This window comes from Pleurodeles waltl, chromosome 8, assembly GCF_031143425.1.
Source record: "Pleurodeles waltl isolate 20211129_DDA chromosome 8, aPleWal1.hap1.20221129, whole genome shotgun sequence".
NCBI classification, from domain to species: Eukaryota; Metazoa; Chordata; class Amphibia; order Caudata; family Salamandridae; genus Pleurodeles; species Pleurodeles waltl.
Genome location: NC_090447.1, coordinates 526,534,316 through 526,558,230, shown reverse-complemented (window position 1 = coordinate 526,558,230; position 23,915 = coordinate 526,534,316). Strand labels below are relative to the sequence as shown.

The following is a 23,915-nucleotide window of genomic DNA, read 5'->3' as shown; positions in this document are numbered from 1 at the left end:
TGTGTCAAAAAATGACGCAAGTCGGGTTAGAGCCATGATTTTTTACTCTAACCTGACTTGCACCATTTTGCACAACCCCCATTCATCCCTACACCTGATCTGCCCGGTTAGAGTCATTTTTTTGTTTACTCTAACCAGTCCGCAGCGCCGGCTAACGTCAATCCATAAATAAGGCGCCCGCCTGGTGCGTTGGAATGGCATTAGCCAGCAGTAAATTTCTCAAAGGTAATCCGAACTTTAAGAATATTTAAAGGCAGCCTCCATGTTAACCTAAGAGAGGGATAGGGCTTACAACAGTGAAAAACATATTTGGCAGTGTTTCACTGTTAAGACATGTAAAACACATGAGTACATGTCTCACCTTTAACAGACACTGCATCCTGCCCATGGGGCTACCTAGGGCCTACCTTAGGGGTGCCTTACATGTATAAAAAGGGAAGGGTTAGGCCTGGCAAATGGGTACACTTGCCAGGTCGAACTGGGAGTTTAAACCTGCACACAGACACTGCAGTGGCAGGTCTGAGCCATGTTTTCAGGGCTACTCATGTGGGTGGCACAACCAGTGCTGCAGGCCACTAGTAGCATTTGATGTACAGGCCCTGGGCACCTCTAGGGCACATTACTAGTAAATCAAATATGCCAATCATAGAAAAGCCAATTACATGTACCCTTTACACAGGAGCACTTGCACTTTTGCACTGGTCAGCAGTGGTAAAGTGCCCAGAGTACCAAAAACAGCAAAAACAGAGTCCAGCACCCAGTCAAAACATGGGAAGCAGAGGCGAAAAGGACAGGGGAAACCGTGCCAAGGATGCCAGCTCTAACAATATCACACTATCTTCCTGCCATAATCCTTGTGCTTTGCAAAAGGTCATGCTCAGTGTGACCCAGGTTAGTAATCCATGAGCACTGTTCATGAAAAATGAAACAAATAATTGCTTGCCCTATCCTTTCCGATATCTGAGTACCACTCCTGAAAAAATATGTTTCTTGTTGATATCCCCATTGGACTCTCCTCTTCTGTAGGAGAGACCTAAAAACGTGCCTCTTCTCTATGCCTCCCATTCAGCTTGCATTCTATTCTGTAATGATTGAATACCTGCATATCAATGTGGTCCCTGTCATGCTGGACCTACTCGTAAATTTGCAGTCCAACTGAAAAAGCCCATAGCAATCTAATGTTTATATTTCTATCTCGTCACCTCTGAACTTATCTCCACAAACCTTTCTCACTCTATAGAAACCGATAAAATAAGAACTGAATACCAGTCACGTGTCATTATCTTCATAGGGCTGACCCAATACTAGCCTTGTACCTCTCCCCAATCTAACAATGTAACTTCTCCCACTGTTTGTAATGAGTGATGTAAAGTGGAACCCAAAACTACCCCTGTGCTACTGCACCTATAGTTCGTTGGGATGTATTTGTGTGTGAGTGAACCTGCCTATAAAGGGGTACGTGTGGAAAGTAGACCTCAGCAAGAGGGAACACAAAAAGACCGAGCCTGCCAAGATCCATCCCCGTGCACCTCCTATCTGTGCACCATTTCTATAGCCTATCAAGGTCATTTCATAGCATTCTGGTCCCCTTTGTCCAATGTACATAAAAGACGTATAATAAATAACATCAACCAAGGGTGAATCTATGCGATGTTTTCTGCTCACCTAGGTGCTTTGAAGTGCTGTGATAATCACCCCCTATACGATCGCTCTCATCTCTAGTGCACGGGAGTTATATTAGCGCAGTACATGAGCCTTACTGTGCTCTTCATAGCTGCAATTTCTGCATTGCCAGATTCCATGTTTGTGTTCTTCATGTTCCAATAAGGAATAACTGAGGCAATGTTCTTCTCCAATGTTTAGTCTTGCCTTTCCTTTACTCCAGATGTGTGTTCCAGCGTTGCCAGGACATTCTACCCAGTTCAAAGTATTCTGTGGGTTTTCAAAAGACCGGTTTATCCTTAGGCATGGATTTTCTGTTTTTCAATGTAGAATGGAAAGTCGACCATTTGTTTCTGTACTCTCTTGATTGATAATATGCCCTCTGTTTCATCTGTACACAATCCAACAATAGGTTAATAGATGCACTTTGAAATATGTGCTGTACCTAAGCCTTAGTCTCCTGTAGTATTAAAGTTCAGTAGCCATACAAAATAGCACATGGGAGATAATCAGCTGTCAGTATCTATATAACAGCTCTGTATGCTCCTTCAATTAGCGAGCAATTGCAAAAGTTGTTAAAGGTACATTTCTGTATCTATCTGGAAATACATTCTTGTGTGTTATCAACATCTGCTCCATCGAGAAATCCCACCTGACAGATTTTATTTTTTTGGATCTCCCTTCCTTGTTTTGAGGGATTGTGTACAGAAATGAGCCACTAGTTTGTAGATATTATTAATCTCTGATATTCTTTAATTGGTTGTGATCACTCTTGGCATGACCCTCTGCGGATCATGTTACATACGTTTGACATCAGTGGAAGGGGCATGATTTCCGGTTTCTACCTAGGTCCTCAAATGTTTCACTGCTCACTGTACACTAGATAAAATTAGTTTCTGCTTTTAAACTCACGCATCTGGGGCGTGGGGCTGTCATCCCAATATTAGGTTGCTGTAGAGTCTATTTCTTCTCAACCTTCATCACACTGAGTAATATAACATTCAAAGCCCATACGTACAGAAATAAAGGATTGCAATTTTGCAATTACGAACCTTACCAAATCGCAATTAGGAAATCGCAATTCCTAATGTACACAAATTTACAGGTTTTAAATAGTGATTCCTAGTGGGTCATAAATTGACCTACCTCAGAAATATTAATGAGATAGGTGGCAGTTTGTGAACCATCAGGAATTGTAGCCATAACAGGGCTGGTGGCCTGCTGGGGTCTGTGATTGCTTTTTAATAATGCAATCTTTTTTTTTAATACAGCCCACTTACTTTAAACATAAATGGGATATGTTTAAAAAAATAAAACAAAAAGTTGACATTTAATTTTTTAAGAGTAGGCAGTGGTCCGTGGGACCACTGCATGCTCTTAAAAAATATTTGTTTCAACATTCACAAAGGAAATTGGGTCCCTTGGGGATCCCATCTCATTTGCAAATGGTTACCACCTGATTTGAGGTGTCGGTAAAATATGAATATTTTGCAACCGTAATTTGGTTGCAAAACATTCATACACCACTGCTACTCCTTATTTGGAAAGGACACCCTGAATGTACTCCTTCCAAGTGCTGAATCACTAACAAAAATTGAGGTTCGGTAACATGTTACAGAATCACAATTTGTGCTATGTAAATTTAAAAAGCATGTTTGGGGTCAGGGCTGTCAGTCCACTATTACCATAGGGCAGTGGTTCCCAAATTGTGCGCCGTGGCACCCTGGTGCGCCGTTAGAAGTTGCCAGGGGCGCCGAGCTCATTTTGGAAAGATGATATGAACAATTTTAAAAAGATTTATGCGTGCAGTTTATAAATTACCTGCTTATGATGAGTTAAACGTATTTTGCTGTGGATTAACTCATTAGCATTTCATGTGGGGAGTTACATAAGCCCCACCTGTCAACATCTTGCCGTCTGCAGCATGGAAGCGTGATTACATTCTTCAATAAAAGCCTTTGTCATTGCCAGGCGCTCGGCAATTCAGAAGAGAGCACTGGAATGTTATTGCTCCTTTGATCCTCATTGAAGTGTGCACATCGGACGTGTTCCTTGTTGAATTTACGATAATCAGGTAATTATTATTATTAGGGTTTTTAATCTAGGGTGAGAGACAGGGCACTGCAGGACCGGAGATCACAGGAAATTCTCCTATTTTTAAAACAGATGGATATTTCCCCAGGGCGAGCACTCCAAACGAGGCCCCTGTGTAGTTGCCGGACAGTAGAAAATGTTAACAGCTTGATTCAGCACACACGCACAAGTTGAGTTTGTTTATTTAGATTAGGAGACATGAATAGAATTATTAGTTCCTTGCTGATGACAGGTCCAGGGGAAAATTGCAGCGTTTCTGCTTTGTGAAAGATTAGCCTTCCACCCTTTTCTCATTATAAAGCACACCTTTCCTTTTTCCCCCCATTTGTGTTTAAAAAATGCTAGTAAATTGTCCAATATAAATTATAGGCCCACAGTCCTCCCTCACTTGCATGCCCAAATCAGATTACTTACTGAGTCTTACTGCCAGGGGAAGGCAATTTTTGTTGGGAGGCCAGAAAAACGGCTACGGGAGGTACAGACCAAGTGGAACTTGGAAAGCACAGTTATCAAAAGCTGAAGCCTTTGAAATAATTTAAGGCAGCTGTGCCTCCTAAATTCTCAAGAAACCGCAGAGAGGGAGTGTGAACGAGAGTGCTTAATTTGTAAATAAAAACGTGCCGGTGCCCAAAGCCCTCCTCTTAAACATGTGGCTGCTGCAATTAAATGTGGGAAAACGGAATACTGAGACAGTGTAATACTGAAGCCATCTCAGGCCTCTTCAATGATTTTAAAGCCAATCCCTGCCCCTTCAGCTCACTCTTGCAGCTTTCTGATTCCTCCCATTGTGACACTATTTCGTTTTTCTCTTCCTCAGTCTTTCCCATATGTGTCTTTTGCTCCCAGTAAATGCTTGAGGCAGAAAAATAAGTGCCAGCCTTCAAAAATAAGTGCTGGTGCTCTGCACCGGAAACAAGCACTTGTGAATGATCAAGTATTGTTAAGTAGTGTTAGAGGAGAAAGTGTCCAGATTGAAGGTAGAATGTGTGCTCCAAAGGTGAGGTGTGAGGTGTGTGTGGTCAAGGCAAAGTAATGACGTTGTAAACAGAGAAGAAAATACGTGCATGGAGGACAGCAAGTGTGACACAGAGGGGAGATGTGGCTACATTTTTTATACGTTTAAGAATGAGAGGTTGAATTGGAGGTGATGTGGTCTAGCAGGGAGGAGGAAACATACAAAACACCCATGTTACGCTTGTTAATATAACTGAAGTACTCCCTAGGCTGGGCTTACATTGCCCACCCGAAACAAAAAAGTAACATAAAGGGGAGCTGCGGGCAATGGCCAATATAGGTGAAGGGAGCCGCAGGTCGAAAAAGTTTGGGAACCACTGCCATAGGGACACACTTCATTACGTAATCATCTATAATTCAGGCAATCACCTGGTCCTCTGCAGATAGTGGTGTAGGAGTAAGCCATCTAAATCTAAACCTGTGGGGAGGAAAGACACACCAAAATGTCTCATTGTTAGGAGCACCTTCGATGTTAAGTTAACTTAAACCAGACATGTTAGCTTATCTTGAGAACTTTCAGCTACATTGCAAAAGAGTGAACAAGCAGCATTTAACTGGATTATTTCTGGACTATTTGTGATGTTATATATATCCGGATTCCTCTTGGTAGTGTCTTGATCATTTACTTTTTTATAGGTTTTCATTATGTTGTTGGCCTTGTGGAGGTGACGTTTTCTGGCCTTTGAGTAAGGTTGCTTTACTTTTCTTTTTAAATTTTGGCAGTATTATCACTGCTGTCTTTGAAGTAAACATAATATAAATCAATATTTATTTTGATTTGTGATTTGCTGCTCAAAATACTTCTTACTTGCTTGGAGTATACTTCTACCTGGTTGCATTACATTGACATGCAACCCTTTAAGGGCCTACATTTTTCTTCAGCAATCCCATCTTATATATATGATGGACACTGTGACCCATGCATTTTTACCATATCTTTCCTTACTACGCCCTTCATAGACCCTAGGCCCAAGTAGCCCTGACTTAAAGAATACCTCGAGCAACAAATAGCATCTAAGTTAATTCTACGCTTCCAGTGGGCTCCAACCCAACCCTCATTAATAATATGCTGAACATAAATACTGGATTAAAAATGTGGTTATCCACTACTGGTATATTATTGCTCAGAAAAAAAGAATGTTGTTTTTCACTACAAAACTGTGTATTCCCCCACCTTGCAGGATCTCCAGAGCCCGAAGTTAAGTGATGGATGATAGGATGACTGTCAGAGGTCGAAATGACTTTCCATGCCCCCCTTTGATCTATTGAGAAGAGAGTGTGACAGGGAAATGAGAAAGACTAGTAATGTGGTCAGTCCCCATCAGTCGCATCTTTTCTGTCATCCACAGATCTATGCAGACCCCAGGATCAGACGGAGGTATTCATGATCCTAAATGGTTATCATTTAATAGAATAATCTTGGCTTATCCTTCCATTACACTTCATATTATGTGATATCTGTGTGTACTTAATCGAAAAACATATTTTATCAGGTAGGTAGTGAACAATTACTCATAACGAGTTTAGCTTAGTTGACTGAGCTAGCCCAAAAAACAAATGAATTTAGATACATTAATGTTGTCAGCATAATTTAAAGTGGATTCCACGAGAATACTCTCAAAGATATATAACTTATTTTAATAACCAACCCATAGGGTTGTGCAACTAATCAAATAAAAACTTTGGAATATATGTCTGATATAGATAATGAAGTTTTGATCTAATACATCAATTGTGACATTACCAACATTCTTTAATGTTCAAGACATCGTTCATGCAATTGTAAATTGCTTATCATATTATGTACCTACATGCTTTTCTTTGAGTGCGAACATAGGTAGAAGTAAAAAGCAATGTCAACCAAACCATCTTCAAAGAGCCTGTAATGAGACAAATCGTGTCCATCTTTTTCAAGCTGATCAAGATCATTCACCTCTGAAAGAGAACAAAAAAGGGGCATCAAGTTAGCTGTTTAGTCCCTTATTTACCAGCAAGATAATTGTGGAGAGCCAGATCTATCCAAATGTTTTGATGCATGAATTCTAACTCTAGACACTCTAAACGTATTCATCTTGATTTTTCAGGAGGAACTCTTTTGATATGAACATCTCGAGTGAAGCAAAGCTGTTTCTAACTGCCTCTGAGATTTTGGCTGATTTTTATCATTGATATCAAAAGAATGTGCTTACTATGGTCCTGAAAGCGAGCAAGAAGTATCTTATTTGCATTAATTATGCCACTTAGTGAATGTTATTGATGCAAAAAGTAATTTATTTAATTTTTATTTACGGCGTGGGATGCCCCAAACCCCAACTTGCATTTGCCATTGGACAATTTATTATCATACAGAAGCAAAAGATATTAGTTTCATAGTCAAGAATAGATTGAGAAAATTTAGGGCATGATTCGCAAAGGTAAATTTACATGTGTAGATTTACAAATGTGTAAATCTACGACTATGCTTATGTATGTCTACAATTTTTTGCTATTCACTATTTTCGAATATCGCTGATGTAAGTTTACACATTTTTGACATTCACTATTTCCAAATGCAAATTTACACGTAGGGGAAGACTTACAAATCTCCACCCTATCAAGTCAGCAGGTGGAGCCTTCTACAACAAGTATAGTTACTAGAAACTTTTCACACATCAGTGCAGATTTCTGCACCATGGTTGAGATTTTTCTCTGGAAAGTATAGAAAATGTATTAAAGCTTATATTAAAAGTAGTAACAATGTAAATATAAATATGAATTAATTAAAAATATTTATTATTAATATAGAACTAACAAAATGAAATGCTACAACACATTAACTTATCAAAATAAATGTGTACTAAATAGTTAATTAATTGGAATGTATTTAGGCCCAGATTTCTGCTAAAGTGGCGCAGCACGGTTCTGCGCCAAAAATAGCAGCACCGCGTTGCGCCGCTTTTGGAATGCAGGGATGTGCTGTATTTACAGGAATACGGCGCACCCCTGCGTTTCCCCCTGCGCCAGCGCTTAATTAAGCTGCCTGCGTCAACGCGGGCATCCTTGCACCGTAGTGCAAGGGTGTCTGCATTGACACTCATTTAACAGTTCCTATTGGGTATTATTTTAGGTCGCTGCCTCCATTATTTTCAATGGGAGTGTGTTGCGGCACCTGTGAGTGCCAAAGTGTGGTGCCTGATTTACTCTGAGACTGTTCTGGAGTGCATTTATTACTGTTCAGTTACCTTTAGGGCTTGGCTCTTGTAACTTGTGTAGTTGTTAAATAGCAATGTTTTACTCTTTTGTGGGTGGGTGTTTATAGTTGCCTGTCCCTCTCTAAACTTCTCCTTTTGTTTCCATAAATCCCTTCTATTTAGTAACGGCTTAAGGAACTCTTCCTTGTCCCTTCAGCAGTTACTATTAAAACATAGGCTTATGCTTGTGGAACTCTCAGCCGCAACAATGGAAATTTCCACACAGAAAAGATGGGAGACCTGGAGGCAGAGCTCTCCGCCCACATGTTAGTGAATAGCATTTTGTAGTACATGAGTAGTATTGCTTACCACAAAATGCAGTTTGTGAATAGGCCCCTCAAAACTCAGTGGTTTAAAACAGCTGTGGAGGCCCTAATACATGTATGATGATGGAAAGCTATGGGAAACTTGTACAAGAGTCAGCAGAAAACTAAACATGACAAACCATGCCATTCAAATTACAATCTTTACTTAAAAAGTGCTTAATGTAACACGGAAAGCAGAAACCAAGGACATAAACGCTATTTGGAATACAGGTTTAATTGTTTTTTTTCAAGTCCTTGCCCCGTTTTGAGGTTAAGCCAGGGGATTGCATTATTAAAAATTACATTTGTGACAATACATTTTTCTGTACATAAAAGGGGGGACGCCCAAAAGGTGTCTTATTTCTAGCTTGTGCCAATAAACCCAAATTTGTGCTGTATTACAGTTGCTGAGCTTCTCAGTAAGATATTGAAGGAGCTTAGGGAACGCCTGCGTACTTGGCTTAAGTTACAAATCATTTTCTTTATACTATCTGTCTGATATTGAATCTTCAAAAATGATGCACAGTAGGTATAGACATTTAGACCACATTGTACATTCAGCCTTGGGTATTAGATTAAAAGTTACTTTATCTTTCAGGGTAGTTGTGAACTTGATTTTGCATAGCTGTGATTATTTCCTCTGTCAGGTGTTAATGTGGTTCCCTATTTTCTGGGTAAAAGAATGTTAAATCATTGGCCACAGAATAACTGGGGTCATGAGCAATGTTCCCTCTAATGTTTTTCTTCCGTGTGCGCAATAAATGGTTTCTGTTCACTGCAGCCAAAGCTGTGTGTGTCGAAGGGATGGAATAACTCACTATGCGAGCGATCACACTGCGTGACGTACCAAAGTCAGTAGGTCTGCTACTTCAAAATAAATGTAAAAAGATGCATTCAGATTCACTATTAGCTGCATGTAATAATCACATTTTTGTCAGACATTATAATGCATTTGTGTTATCACTAAAATGATTATACCAGCAGCATGTGACTCTTCCTCCACTAGCACCTACACTCAACAGGTATAGAAATGACACAACTCAAATCTTTGCACCATTAAGTAAATTTCAGTTGAATACAGGGAGTTTCCTTAGTCAAGTCTGCTTGTGATCAAGGCGTGTGTCACGGTTTTGTGGCAATCGCTTGGTGTCCATCTGAAAATCTTCTGTAGGAGTCAGAGTGTGTGGAAGCAGGTGGATGCAATGGAGCTGACCTGTCTGGTCATGGTGAGCGCTGAGTCAAGGTCGCTGCTGAGCTTTCATGCGTGGTCTGTGGGGATGGGGGGCTGCTGAGGGATGAAAACCACCAGGAGTCACCCCAGGCTGGGAGGATGATCCCAGGATGAGGATCTCGTTCTTGTCAAAGTTCAGCTTCAGGCAACTCTTCTTCATCCAGGCGCGACTGCTTCCATCCCGTCATCTTGGCTGTTGAGGGGTTTTTGGTCAGGGAGATGATCAGCTGGGTGTCATCAGCGAAGGAGACAATGTTCATACCGTAGTTCCTGATGATTGGGGCGATCGGGGTCATGTAGATGTTGAATAGCGTGAGGCTCAACGAGGATCCTTGGGGTACTCCACAGCTGATTTCCATAGGTTCTGACAGGCATGGTGGGAGCCTGACTCTCGGTGTTCTGCCTGTCAGGAAGGAATGTATCCATCAAAGGGCTTTGCCGCGTATGCCTGCTTTGTGGAGTCTGGTGCATCGGGTGCGGTGGGACACTGTATCGAAGGCAGCTGAAAGATCTAGTAGGATGAGGGCTGCTGTTTGGCTGCAGTCAAGGAGAGAGCGGATGGTCATCTATGGTGGTGAGCTGGGCAGTCCCGGTGCTTTGGTTAGTTCTGAAACCTTTTTGGGAGATGTCGAGGATGTTGTGGTCCTCGATGTGTTGGCATAGCTGATCGTTGATTGCTTTTTTAGCAACCATTGCTGGGAAGGGCAGCAGCGAGATGGGGTGGTAGTTCTTGAGATCCGTTGGATCGGCTATGGATTTCTTCAATAGCGGGCAGATCTTGCCGTGCTTCCAGTCCTCTGGGAAGGTTGCAGACTCTATGGAGCAGTTGATGGTCTTGCAGAACTCGGGGCACGGGCCTTGTTGAAGATGTAGTGAGGGGCTCCAAAATGGATGCTGCTCATGATGGAGTGAGTCTTGCCCGTCGTGAGGGTGTCCAGGCGTGCAGGAGTCATGGGGGTTCGGTGGATTCTAGTTGGATTGTGATTGGTGAGTTTGGAGTGTCTTGGGGTCCGAAGCTGTCGTAGATGTCATTGATTTTCCAATGGAAGAAGGTGGCTATTCTGTTACAGAGGTCCTGAGTTGGAAGGATGTTAGTGGTTTCAGCTTGTGGTTTGAGGGTGGTCCGGAGTAGTTTTCAGCAGTTCTACAGCTGGGAGGTCTGGCATTTGGCATGCAGAGAGGGTGAGGTGGCAGTTGTGGCAGGAAAAAGTCCATGGGTGTCCTTGGGGGAAGCATGGTGGCAGGTGATCTGATGTCCAGGATTCAGTGTGTAGAGGGTTTGGTGTTGTATCAGTGGATGGTGCGAGAGCCAGGGTCTGTGGCACTGGGCGCAATACAGGAGTGGATGGATGCGGACGGGCTTGCCCATAATTATCCCACAATTTTAGGTAGATCGAAACGTTGTCGACTTAGACACTCTGACCCTAATGACTATGTACAATTGATTATGAGTGCACTCGTGCTGTGCTGTATCTATTTGTGACTTTTAACATTTTTGTATATATTTCTTGTGTCACTTCCTGTTGCCTGTATGTCGATTTGGTACCTATAGTAGTGTGCCCCGTGGGGTAGTTACCCCTCCAAATTATTTCAATCTTGCTAATAATCGAATTAACTTTAAACAGTTGATTGAACATAACTTGGGTATTATTTTTTCCCCAGTATGTCATTCATTACATTACTGTTTAGGGGCCTCTGGTCCTCATAACAATACCAGACTATAGTAACATTCTTAAATGACATTAAACATGTGCAGCACCACCCACTTTAGCCAGTTTCTATGCTTCACAGGTTATAGTTGCAGATACAGTTCATAATTAGTTCAAACCTTACAGTGGCAAAAGAACTATGGATGCGGATGCCTTTGGCATATTCACAGCACACCAGTCAAAGTACTGCAGCTTGCAGTTCTACCCACACAGATAAAAAAAACAAGTACACAGTAGAAACCACTCATGTAACAGAGGCAACAAAGTTTGCACATTAGCAAAAGGCTCAGCACTTGAGAGATTCTGACTAAGCATATTATTAAATAAGAACTAGAGTAGTGAATCGCGCAGTAAATCTAGACTGTATTTTTATGTTAGGAACATGCTGGTTTGTTGTCATAATGTCAGCTTAAGGTACCCTGTGACCATCAGTCACTTATTTAGCACCATATTGTTTCTGTGTGTGCTTTCCACAGTCTGAAACCTCAGTGCTTATTTACAAGCTCCTGGCACCACCGGCACGTCACTTTTTCCCATATACAAAGTGACGCACCAGCAGCGCAGGGGCTCGCAAATCAGCCCATTAGCGAGGCAGCGAGGCTGCAACAGGCCCAAGTGGAAGCACGAAATGGGCCTCCATCTACATAGTTTACAAGTAAAATAAACAATAATGGAGATGCAATGGACCCGATGCTCTGACTTCGAGAGGTCAAATGGATGCGCGGACTCTCCAGGACTCAAACCTTAAACCATGAGGTCAAAAAAGATCCTGTTTTTTTTGCTCCTGTTGTCCCTCTGCTGAAATTATGTTTTGTATTTTTACCTTTAAAAATATTGGTTAGCAATCCCACCGCTCCAAGTCTAAATTGTACACGGCAGGAAGACAGATTTTTTTTTCAACTTTGCAAACTTTGCAGAGCACAATGTTGAACGGGGCACTTCTCTGTTAAAGCATAAGGCACATCTTTAAAAGACCATTTTTGGCTGGCACGCGAGAAGTGAAGTAGTGTGTGTTGAGTGAAAGAAGTGATGCTAAGAATTGGACATGTCAGACTGAGGAGTTGAATAAATTGAAGTCTGAATAAATTAGTGCTTTATACAGCATTTTGCCACTTCTAAGCACTGTCAATAACTGGCGTCTAAGGAATCACTCACTGAGCTAAAAAAAAAAAAAACCTGTCTAAACCACACTGTCTTTATAACTGAATATTTTTCAAGGTGCAGCAGAGGCACTTTTCATAATATACAGGACACTTTCAAAACAAAAAAAGGGCTACTCTCGCGAATGAACAGAATATAAATAATTTAATATACAAAACATATAACTCCTTACCAACTTTTTTCATTAAACACAAACATGCACAGTGTATCAGGGTTTAACAATTACTTTAAGCTGTGTAATAACCCATTGCTACAATGTGAAGTAAATATGGAGATGAGGCACATTGGAATACTCAGGACAAAACCGGAACAGTTTTAGAGTCTGAGATAAAAGTTCACAATTGAATATCACTCACACACTTTTAAACCTCAAGTAAAACGTGAAATGCCGCTTGTTTGGTTTGTTTAAACATAAGGCACTATATTTAAAAGGTAAAGCGATTGTTCAGACTTCGGTTTCGGTGCCATTACACCTGCTGCACTATTGGTACAGGGAGGATTATAGCTTGTTAACACCAGCCTCTCCTGCCTTCCTTACAAAAGGCCTTCTTACAAAAGGAGCCACCTGAATTAATGTACACTTTGTCCACTTCACTATCCACCAGTGCAGGAGTCTTCATTGTTTCTCATTTGCCTGCCCTCAAACTACAAAAAAACTTAAAAGGAGATGTTCACACCTAGACCCTAAATAAAGGAAGCATAGGATAGACCTGGGGATGCGGCATTGTTATGCTGCCCTTGTCTGCGGCAGAGGAGCTTTTGTGCTGGGTGTCTGGTGTCAGCTTCTATTTACTTACACAAAACACCACAGCAAAACTCCCCCAGAGGTAAATTAAGGACCGGGCGGTGTTTGCATAATCCGCTGAAATGCATGCCCCCACAATACTCAGTGACCTTTCACAGAGCAGCGAGTGTTGGTGTACACCAGGAAGAACATTCATGCTGCTTATTTTAAACGATCTGCATGACCGGAGTGGCGTTTCCTTAGCCCCGCAGCCCCTGCAGTGCGCTGGGGCTTCCGAGCTCCTGAGGACCCCCTCAGCACAGTTCTATTTCTGAGACAGAATTTAGGTGCTGAACACATAGCGAGAGAGGAGTACGGTGTCCTTGGAGATACATCGTCCTCCTCCTCTTGACTGGGTCTGGGGGAGGCCGGCCTCCTCTACCTTGCAGGGGGTCCCCCTCAAGTTTCGTGATGCCACTGATGTTTGGCATGCGTGCTCTGGAAGTTCACCTGGGTGCTTTTAAAAGGGATGGTGTGCCCCTTCTAGGGAGCATAAGCCATGAGTACTCTGATAAGTTTAAGGAGTATGATTTCAGCAAAAATGCTCTGTGGGGAGCAGATCAAAAATATGGTGGTTAAGCAGGGAAGGTGTGTATCCATCTTACTAAGGCAAAGGTAGGAGGACGTCCTGTGATGAAGACGCTGGACACTGGAATTAGTTGGTAAGTTCCTTAAACAATAATTGTCACCTGGGAATCTTGTCATTCCAATGAAGTTCACAGTGGATTGCAATTAATCTGTTAGAACATGGAAGTCTTTCCTCATGATAGTAAAAAAATCAGATCTGTTGAACAACCTTAATGGCGATATTACATGCATCCAGGAATAATGACTGACTGTGGATTTCCAGTTTAATTATTATTATGCGCTATGTTGCCCCGCAACGTCCTCTAGGAGGGGTCATGCAAGTGGTAGGATAGCAATCCTATTGACTACCAATTACATCTTGACTTACAGTTGCTGTACTCATCCCTCAAACTTATTTCAATGTGAAGAGATATTGAGAGACTCGGGCTAGGAGACAGGCGATTTTACCCTGAACTTGGTAAATATATACATTCCCCAAAGTTCATCATACACTTCCTTAGTTAAACCTGCATTTACATTTATATCTGAGATTGCTGTTTAGGAAATTTCCCAAAATGTAGTTATGGTGAAGGATTACAAAGCAAAATTGTCCAGTCATGCATTACGAGTTTTTGCAGATACAGACAAGGACGGGGCTCTTTATATCCCCCATGCGATATTTTTGGGGAAAACAAAAATGGACAACCATGGACCTATTCTTTCCGAGCTTTTAAGGAAGAATGATTGCCTAGATGTAAATGAGAACATTGATAATAACGTTCTGGAAAAACACACTCATACTTCGACTAGATAGCCCTCTCTCATAGATCATTTGTTTCTTATTCCTCGTTCGCCTTATTTCCTGATTTCAATATAATTTACAATTCTTTTAAAAAACGAAACCATACTGTTTTTCTCTTTAGTTTTCCTGTTAGTGGAAGTGAGGTTTGGGAATGTTAAGGGAGATATATTGAACTTCAAAAGGATAAATGGGAGAACTCCTTGCAAAATCACCAAAATAGTAGACTTCAATGAAAGGCTGAAAGTAATTACAACTGACACACACGTTTCATGTCAAGATAATCTTGTACAATTTGACCAGCATGTGAAGTCCTTTTTGGGCAAGAAACCACCTAGGAAATCATCACTGACTAAACAGTCTCTAAATAGGGGAATTAGTAGATTAATTCAAAGGAAATTTCTGTTTTACTCTGTTGAAAGGAATAAAATATTCAGTTTCTTAAAAATTCAAAGAGCGAGATAGAAAGATTCCCAAAAAATATATATTGTCATCACAAACAGATTGATTTAAGAGAGGCAGTGATTGCAAAGGACTGCAAAGGATATGAGAACATTCTGGATGAATATTGCGGATGGTTGTGTTGATAGCATTCAAAGAAGGTGAATGGATTAATTATATTACCGAACTATATGTATCTAACTCTATAGTTTTTGATTTCCTTCCAATAACCTATACACTTTTGGCAGTTACTTATCCTGTTTATGAACCCCCTTCCTTCAAATGAACAAATTGAAAGCTCTATCTGCAGTGCAAGATCATAGAGGGAAATGAGATCAGATGAGATTCCAATTTATGTAATAAAAAATGTAAGCTTCTCTTTGGTCTATCTTTTTAACGCTTTTCTTTCGCTTTTATTATCACCATGGAGTAATTCCAGAATCCTGTTCTGGGAGCATTATTGTGCCATTGCACAAAAATGGCTCACATAGTCTCCCAAATAATTATAAGCAGATAGCCTTAATCAATTCTGTTGGGAAGATATTTGATAAAAGCATTCTTGAGTATCTGCAGGATTGGATGGTTGAGGAAAAGATAATCTCTATTGAACAGGCAGGCTTTAGGAAAAATTGTTGCACCTTGGACAAAATTGCCATGTTACAACTGAATACAGTAAAATATGTTACTATTTGTGTGCAGTTTGTTTATGCTGCCTTTATAGATTTTACTACGCCATTTGACTGTGTGGACAGACTAACGCTTTAGAAAAAATTGCTGAGTTCAAGTATTCCTGCGAATTTACTATACTTAATTATATCATTGCATTCCTTTACTTGGTGCCAGGTGCCACTAGGTGAAGATTAGAGCCTTTCATCCAGAATCTCCACACATAATATTCTTAAACAGGGTAACCTGATGGCAACTGTACAGTTTTCTCGATATATCTATGACCCCCCTCAGGCTTTATCTGATTGTAAGGGTGATGCACCATAAATAGGGGATCGCATGATTGCCTGTTTCCTACATGCAGTCAACATTGTAATTGTTAATCTTACTCCTACGGGCTCACAAAAACATATGAGCTGTCTCTAACTGTATGCAAATTGTATTTCAAAAAAATAATGCAACAAAAAGTAAAGTTCTGATTTTCAAAGGGAGGGGCCATAGGAAGAAAATTAAGTTTAAATCGGGAGTAGATAATGAAAATCTAGAAGTTGCAAAAACTTACTGTTACTTGGAAAGGTTTTTCACCGGACAACTTAAATGATATGGAGCAAATTTAATATGTTATTATATAGGATGCAGATAATTTGTCCACTTGCCATTGGTTTACTGCTTAAACGTTCCCTGGCTCTTTTAAATGTCACAGAAATAACTGAAGTGGAAAAATGGGCTTTATGGTCATAATTGAATTGAGGGCCAAATTCTCGTAAACTCTGCAATTAGAGCGCTATTGCAGCCGTCCAGGTACTTACATTGGAATTAGGTTTGGCTGGTACCTTTTTGTGAGTACTAGCTGCAGTGCTTCATTGGGGATCGTCTTTTGCTTATGAGTGGAGATCACACGTGAAGGAATTTAATTCATTTTGAAGTTTTATTAGGAAAAGAGAAAACACTGTTTTTTAATAAGGGTTTCCTATGCACTTAAGGTATTCCAAATACAACAGGATGTTTAAGTATGTTAAAAGAGCATGGGCAGCATTAGCATGAGGCTTAATACTGGTTTTGTTCTAAAAGAAGAAGTATAAATTAAATGTTGCATCCTATATCTTGAAAAGACTATAGACATTTTTTACTTGGAATTTGGAGCATGGAATTTAACACTTGCCACTTATGCTAATAATGAATATTTTACCAATAAAATGTGTAACAGGTGTTATGCAGTAATGACACTCAAGATTTAAACCATTCAGTTTTACATGTTCTGCATTGCACTGCCTTCGTTGTCGATTTTTAAAGTCCCTTCTTGTAAAATCTAATGCACATTCTATAGATGAAACACAACATTGGTTGTTTTTAATCTAGTATATGAAATGTACTGTTTTCAACTGTTTTAATTTTTTTAAGTTTTATAAATTTGTGCTGAATTGTATTAACTGATTTGTGTATGTTCTGCAAATCTCTTGGGATCTCCAAATCTTATAATAAAAATTTGGAACAATAACTTGAGAAACACTGTTAACATTGCACACTCTGTTAGAAATGGGGCTTCTGGCTGGCTAGGGTATGCACCTAAGCCAGGCAAAACCCATCCTCTCTAGTCAGGGCGAGGGAGTTACACACTCAAGATAACCCCTGCTCACCCCCTCTGTTGCTTGGCACGAGCAGTCAGGCCTATCCCAGAGGCAATGTCTAAAGTGTTTGCACAACACACACAACACACCTGACGCACTATCCCCACCACAAAGGAAACGCAACAGCAAGTTACAGAAAAATAAACTGTAATGTAAACAACATCATTAGACCAAACACAACATATCACTAATACTCTGCTACCCAAGCAGTTGTCAGAACATTACACAGTACTGTTATTCTGCAAACACCGACAGTAGTCACATAGAAAGCACAGGTTACTCATTATTCTGCAACATAAGCAGTAGTCAGGATAACCATTACTACAATAATGCACGTAATAAGATCCTCGTAAATGCCCATACCAGGAATGTTAGGAAACACATAGCAAGTCATAAACACAGATTAGCATAAATGCCCATAACTGGAACATTAGCAAGCATATGGCACATCATAAAAAGAAACAGGTTAGCATAACATTTCCAGCATGCCAATAAAAGGAACATTAGAAAACTATATGGCAAGTCTCAGGAAACATATCAACCTAAAAAGGCCCCAAACGATAATGTTGCTGCCCAAAGTACCTGTCTCTTTATGCTGTAGGCACCTTACGTGCCACAAGGAGGAAAAGGGGGCCCCTGGCGATCCTCTGTGCCAAAATGGGGGCCGTTTTATGGTTGGAGGGAGGGGAGCGGCACGCACCCCCTTCGATTTTATACCAGGGCCCCTCCTGGGGCCCGCACCAAAACCGGGCACCTACAATCTCTGTAGCCCCCCTCGGGCCATCACTGGCCCTCCTAGGGGGGGAGGGCAGAGCCAAAAACCCAACAAGAGGGCAAATCAGTGCAGGGGGCTCCGATGATGCTTCCTCCCCGTCTGCGACCTCCTAACAATGATGAGGGCCTGGTGGGGTGTGGAGCCTCTGATGAGGCCTCCTCCCCACCTGTCCTCGAAGGGCTGACTCGTCCACGCCCGACCTGGTGCGTGAATCAGCTACAACTCTCCTGGATGCAGCGGTGGACTTCAAACAGTGGGGGCTGGTTGGTGCCCCAGTGGCACTCCTTGGAGCATGCGCCACCCCGGGGGCACCGCTAGGAGTGCGCTCGCTCCATGTTTCGTTCTCCTGTGCCCCGGGGGTACAAAACACAGTGCATTCGAGACACGCTTCCGCAAACAAGGTGGCCCGGGTCGCGGCGGTGATCTTCCCCTGCAGAAACTTGGAAAGCGATTGTGCAGCGCGGGTAACAAATCAGGCAAAGCGCTCCTCCGGCACTTCGGCAGAAAGTGAAAGTGCTTCCTCAGGCACTCTACTGCAAGGGTGAGGTGCTCCTCATGTGCTTCTGCACTGCAATTCCAAAGAGGGAATGGGCACAGCACCCAGGCTCTGGGGACATGAAGCACCACACGGCGGTAGGGCCCAGCAGCAGGCCAGCACAAAGGGGATGCAGACAGTGGCAGTTCCTCCAAGTGACCCAGCAGGTCACAGGTCAGCACAGCAGCAGCAGTCCAAGGCTGTTCCTCGTGAGCCCCTCTAGCAGCATTCTGTGTCCAGTTACAAACATGGTCAAGTGTCTCAAATTGTGGGGAAAAATCCCCTGTACTTATACTCAGTTTTGCAAAGTTTAGCAAAGAGGGGGAGAGGAGGTTCCAACCAGTTACAACTGGTTCCAGGAGCGTCCCCTCTCTCCTCCAGCACAGGCTCCAGACATCAGTTAAGGTAAACGAGCCCTTTGTGTGAGGCCAGGGCTCAGCCTTTACAGATGCAAGTGTGCCCCGCCTCCCCTTCTCTCAGCCCAGGAAGACCATTCAATATGCAGATGCACCTCTGTGACACCTCCACCCTCTCTGTGTACAGGCTGTCTGAAAAGTATGCACAAAGCCCAACTGTCACTCTGCCCAGACGTGGATTGGAGTCAAGATGCAAAACACCAGAATCATAAGCACAGAGAAAGCTCACTTTCTAGAAGTGAAATTTCTATAATGGTAATAAAAAATCCACCTACACCAGTAAGCAACATTTCTCACTACCATTACAACCATACCAAACATTCCTACGCTACCACTCACAAATCAGACAGTACTCCCTAGACATAAGGCATGGCATTTCCAATGCAATCCTGTGAGAAGGCATCACTCACAGCAGTGAGAAACCAAATAGGCTGTTTGTCACTACCAGGACAGGCCACGCAACTAGGCACATGTTCTGCCTTCTACATACATAGCACCCTGCCCATAGGGATAGCAAGGGCCTACTTTAGGGGTGACTTACATGTAGTAAAAGGGGAGTTCTGGGCCTGGCAAGTAAATTTAGATGCCAGGTCCTTGTGGCAGAAAACTGTGCATGCAGGCCCTGCGTTACAAGGCCTGAGACAGGTTTGAAAGGCTATTTCTGTGGGTGGTGCAAGCAGCGCTGCAGGCCCACTAGTAGCATTTAATTAACAGGCCCTGGGTATAGAGATACCACTGTAAAAGGGACTTACAGGTAAATTAAATGTGCCAATTAGGTGTAAGCCAGTCATACCAACTTTAGAAGGGAGAACACCTGCACCTTAGCACTGATCAGCAGTGATAAAGTGCTTCAGAGTTCCAGAGCCAAGAGCAAGAGGTTAGAAAAAAACAGGAGGGAGGAGGCAAAATTCTGGGGATGAACCCACAAAAAGAGCCAGGTCCAACACACTAACTTACTGAAGGGTGCGAAACAACACTGTATTATTTTTTAAAGGCAGAGCTAGGCCTTCCATGATACAATCAGAAACAAGTGATCATTATTACTGTGTATCAACCAATATTAAGACTACAGCCTGAAAAGTTGATTCTGCAATTATCAATGTTCATAATCTATACTTACATTTTGGCTTGTATATGGGTCCAAAAAGTACCTGAACCTCAACATTTTTTTTGTTTGCCTTGGTTTAACTGGACTACTTTTTCTAATTGTAAATATTGTTGTACTTCTTTGATTAAATATGTCAATGACTGAATGTTGACCTGTATTGGGTGTGAGTATCCTGTCACACTGTACATGTGCTATAAACCTTCTGCCACATTCTAGGACGATCGCTGATAGCTTGCTCAAATAACCTTGTAGAGTGATGTATGGAAATTAAGCCTAAATTAACCAGCAACGGGAGGGATACTAAGATTAAAGAGAAATGTACTCTTTTGAATAAATATGGATCCTAAATTATGTACTTTCTTATTGATTAATCTGTATTTTGAACATTTTGATTTGGAATTTTAATGTCATGCAGCTCTCTTTTATTCCCAACTAATAATTATATGTTCCTGCTTCACTTATCTTCTTTAACCTAACTGGTATACTAAATTTCGCCCCTAGAAGATGTGGTAAACAGTACTATAATATGTTCTTGAAATAGCTCTAGATATGAATAAGAAAAAAGATTTGTTCTGTCAGAGTCATCTCTGAGTTATTTTGATTGTCATACATTCTAAAAGACGACACTGGTGTGACTAAGAATGACAACACTGTCAATTATTATGAATTACTTAGTGTAATTTCAGTTAATTGGCAACAGTTTCTAGAATTGTCAGTTTACTTCTCTTGATGGAAATTGTGGGTAAATACATGATTTGCGATGCCAGTGGAAAATAATAATACTTGAATTAGAGCATGCAATCTGAAACATTTGAAGGGTCAAGATACTGACTAGGCCTGGGTGAAATTTTAATTACCCTGGAGTAATTTCAGTAATTTGGCAATACTTTTGTGGTGTGAATTTATAAAAAATACTGAGTTACACCAGCTTGAGTAATTTCAGAGCTATTTGGGGCAAAAATCCTACTGCAGGAGCATAGGAACTATAAACTAAGAAAGAGTGAAAGGCTGATGGCTACTGCTGTTCATGTCCTGCAGCACGGCATGGCACCAGCTTTCTCTACTGAAGAAGGTGAAAATATTACTCCCAGAAAATTACTTCAAAACTGCTGTTCAAGCTCAAGTACTCTGGCATTTGGAAGGCAGAAACACCATGCTTGATGGCATTTCAGATTCTACACTGATCACTATTAAGGGAAGCCTGCACTCTAAAGCATGTCCTACCTGGGGCTTGAAGAAATATGATTAAAGCCAGCCTGATGAAACTCTACTGGCTTCCCTTGCCGGCCCGTAGCATCTTCAAAACCAGCTGCATCATTTACAAAGCCATCAGACCTGCACCTCTGCTTCTTGGGCTGATAAGGTAACCATCTCTTGTAGCTAACAGAACACCTACAGTCAGGACATCATTATTCCAGAGGCAAAGAAGTATAAAAAACAAAAAAAGAAGGCAACAGGTATTTTACTTTTATGCAACCAGGATCTTAAACAACATAGCCCTACCAATCAGGACTGCCACAACCCTGCCCTAGCCCAGGAAAGAGGGAAAGGTGCACCGCTAAGTCCTGACGCAGTCCACAAGCAAGACACCTCTCTATTCACTTGTTGAATATGTCTTTGCCCTTGATTCTGTACTGTGCGTTGTTGCCTTTTGCTTGGTTCATGCTGTAAATGTACATACATACATATAATCACACACATTCCTCATCAACAGCTGTAAGACAGCATTCCACACCAACAAGTTTATCCAACACAGCCTTACCAAACTCACCTTTAACAACTGTATGAGACTGTGGTATCTCTCACTTGACTTGGAGAGAAATTCTACCTGAATTTGTTCACTGGGGTGCTAGCTTAGCTCACCTGTGATGTCTATACACTGGGCTCAAGGCCTAAATAAACAAGTGAAGATATTAATTATCCTATTTAGTGACATAAGAGATGAGCTCTTGTGAATGTTTCCATTCACCACTGATCACCATCTCAAGAACAGACATCAGAGGAAGTAATATCGCAGGACGTCACAATCATAAAACAAATTTCTAAATAAAAGGAATGGACATATTGTAGCACTTTATTGAGTTGTCACATAATAATCTAAACCTGAAGAGACAAAGCAATCCACACATCTCCAGCAGCAGCTCCTCTGCTAAAGCGGAGGAGCAACGCCCTGCTGGATTTCCTAAAAAGGAAAAATAAAATGATAATAACGTACATTACATTATTATCATTTTATTTTTCCTTGTAGTAAGGGGCAGGTGGGACTGGGTTGGAGAGAGGGGTCCGGAAGAGGGCTATGTGCACACAGAAGCCACTAGACACCAGGGATTTATTATTTTTGCAACAATTTCAAGCAAGGACAGAGATCCCTTAGGCAAGGGTCGCTCCCCTGGGGGGGGAATTTATTTTAGGCCATTTCTGCATTTCTGCCCCCTTTGGGGGCAGAAACACTACGCACCAGGGATTTTAATTTTTTAAAATATGTTTACAGATGGGACGCGACCCATTAGGTAAGGGTTGCTCCCCTTGGGGGGCAAATTTATTTTAGGCCATTTCTGCCCCCTTGGGGAAAGATCGGCCTATTTCTCTGAGGCCAATCTGCCCCGGGCGAGGGGTGGGGGAGACAGAAACCACTTAGGCACCAAGGATTGTTGTGTGTGTATGTGCGTGTTTTGTTTGGGGGGGCAGTCCCTTGGGCAAGCGTCACTTCCCATGGGGACACATGACAGTTTGCCATATCTGACCCCCTTAGGGGCAGATCGGCATATTCCCAAAAGCCCCATCTGCCCCCAAGGGGGGCAGAAAGCACACCAGAGACCAGGGAAGATTTTTTTTTTAAAAAGAGGGTGGGGGTATGACCATACACCTACCCCAAATAAATGGGGCCAAAGTTGTTCTGCCCACTGGTGGGCAGATGGGACAATTACCCCCAATTCACTCCCGGGGGGCAGAAAACCTACTAGATGCCAGGAAATTTGAAAAAAAAATAGTGGGGTGGTGGCTATCAACCAGTATGGGCATGGTGATGCCCCCACCCCAACGAAGGGGATAACAGTCTTTCAGCTCTCCCCTTCACACTAAAACATCTTATCCCACGGCAAGCAACAGGACATTCAATTATTTTGTGTTTTGGTTTTACATCTGGGCCACGAGAACTTGTGTAGCTCTCAAAATCATCCCACTTGGAATGGTGAAGGCTGCACTTTTTGGATTTTGAGACGCTGACATGTAGAAAAATCCACAAAACCTAGACACAGCTCAAACCTAAACATCTGGGTGAGTCCAGAGTGGTGTGCTTAGCATGCACCATTTTCTTACCCACAATGCCCTGCAAACCTCCAGCTTTGCTGGAAATCACTAATTTTTCCACATTTTTGTGATGGAACCTTCTGGAATCTGCCAGAATCCACAAAATTCCTACCACCCAACATTGTCTCATCTATAACTTCTGCCCAACTTGTCAGCCTGAAAATGTTTTTTTTCAAACTGCCCTTTTGGACCCGTTTTGGTTCCCCCTCAATTTCAACATGTTTTTGGCTCTTCCCTGTCACAGGCACTTGGCCCACCAACACAAGTGAGTTATCATTTTTACCGGGAGACTGAGGGGAATGTTAGATGATAGGAAATTTGTCCTGGTGCAGTGATCCCACACAGAAATGTGGGAAAAATATCATTATTTAGCTAAATTTGAGGTTTGGTGAGGATTCTGGGTAACAAAGCACTGGGGGATCCATGCAAGTCACACCTCCCTGGACTCCCTCGGGTGTCTAGTTTTCAGAAACGCTTGGGT

At 41.9% G+C, this 23,915-nt stretch overlaps 1 protein-coding gene across 4 annotated transcripts in view; it reads right to left on the bottom strand.

The window, feature by feature from the left end:
- Positions 1-23,915, bottom strand: part of LOC138250108 (interleukin-5 receptor subunit alpha-like) — a 403,009-nt gene that overhangs the window by 335,437 nt on the left and 43,657 nt on the right. For all 4 annotated transcript variants that reach the window (XR_011194888.1, XM_069204551.1, XM_069204550.1 and 1 more), the window contains exon 2: positions 6,582-6,705. Coding sequence is in view for 3 of the 4 variants with exons in the window: in XM_069204551.1 (XP_069060652.1) it covers positions 6,582-6,699 (118 nt within the window). In the remaining variant the exon portion in view is untranslated. The remainder of the gene's footprint in view (positions 1-6,581; positions 6,706-23,915) is intronic.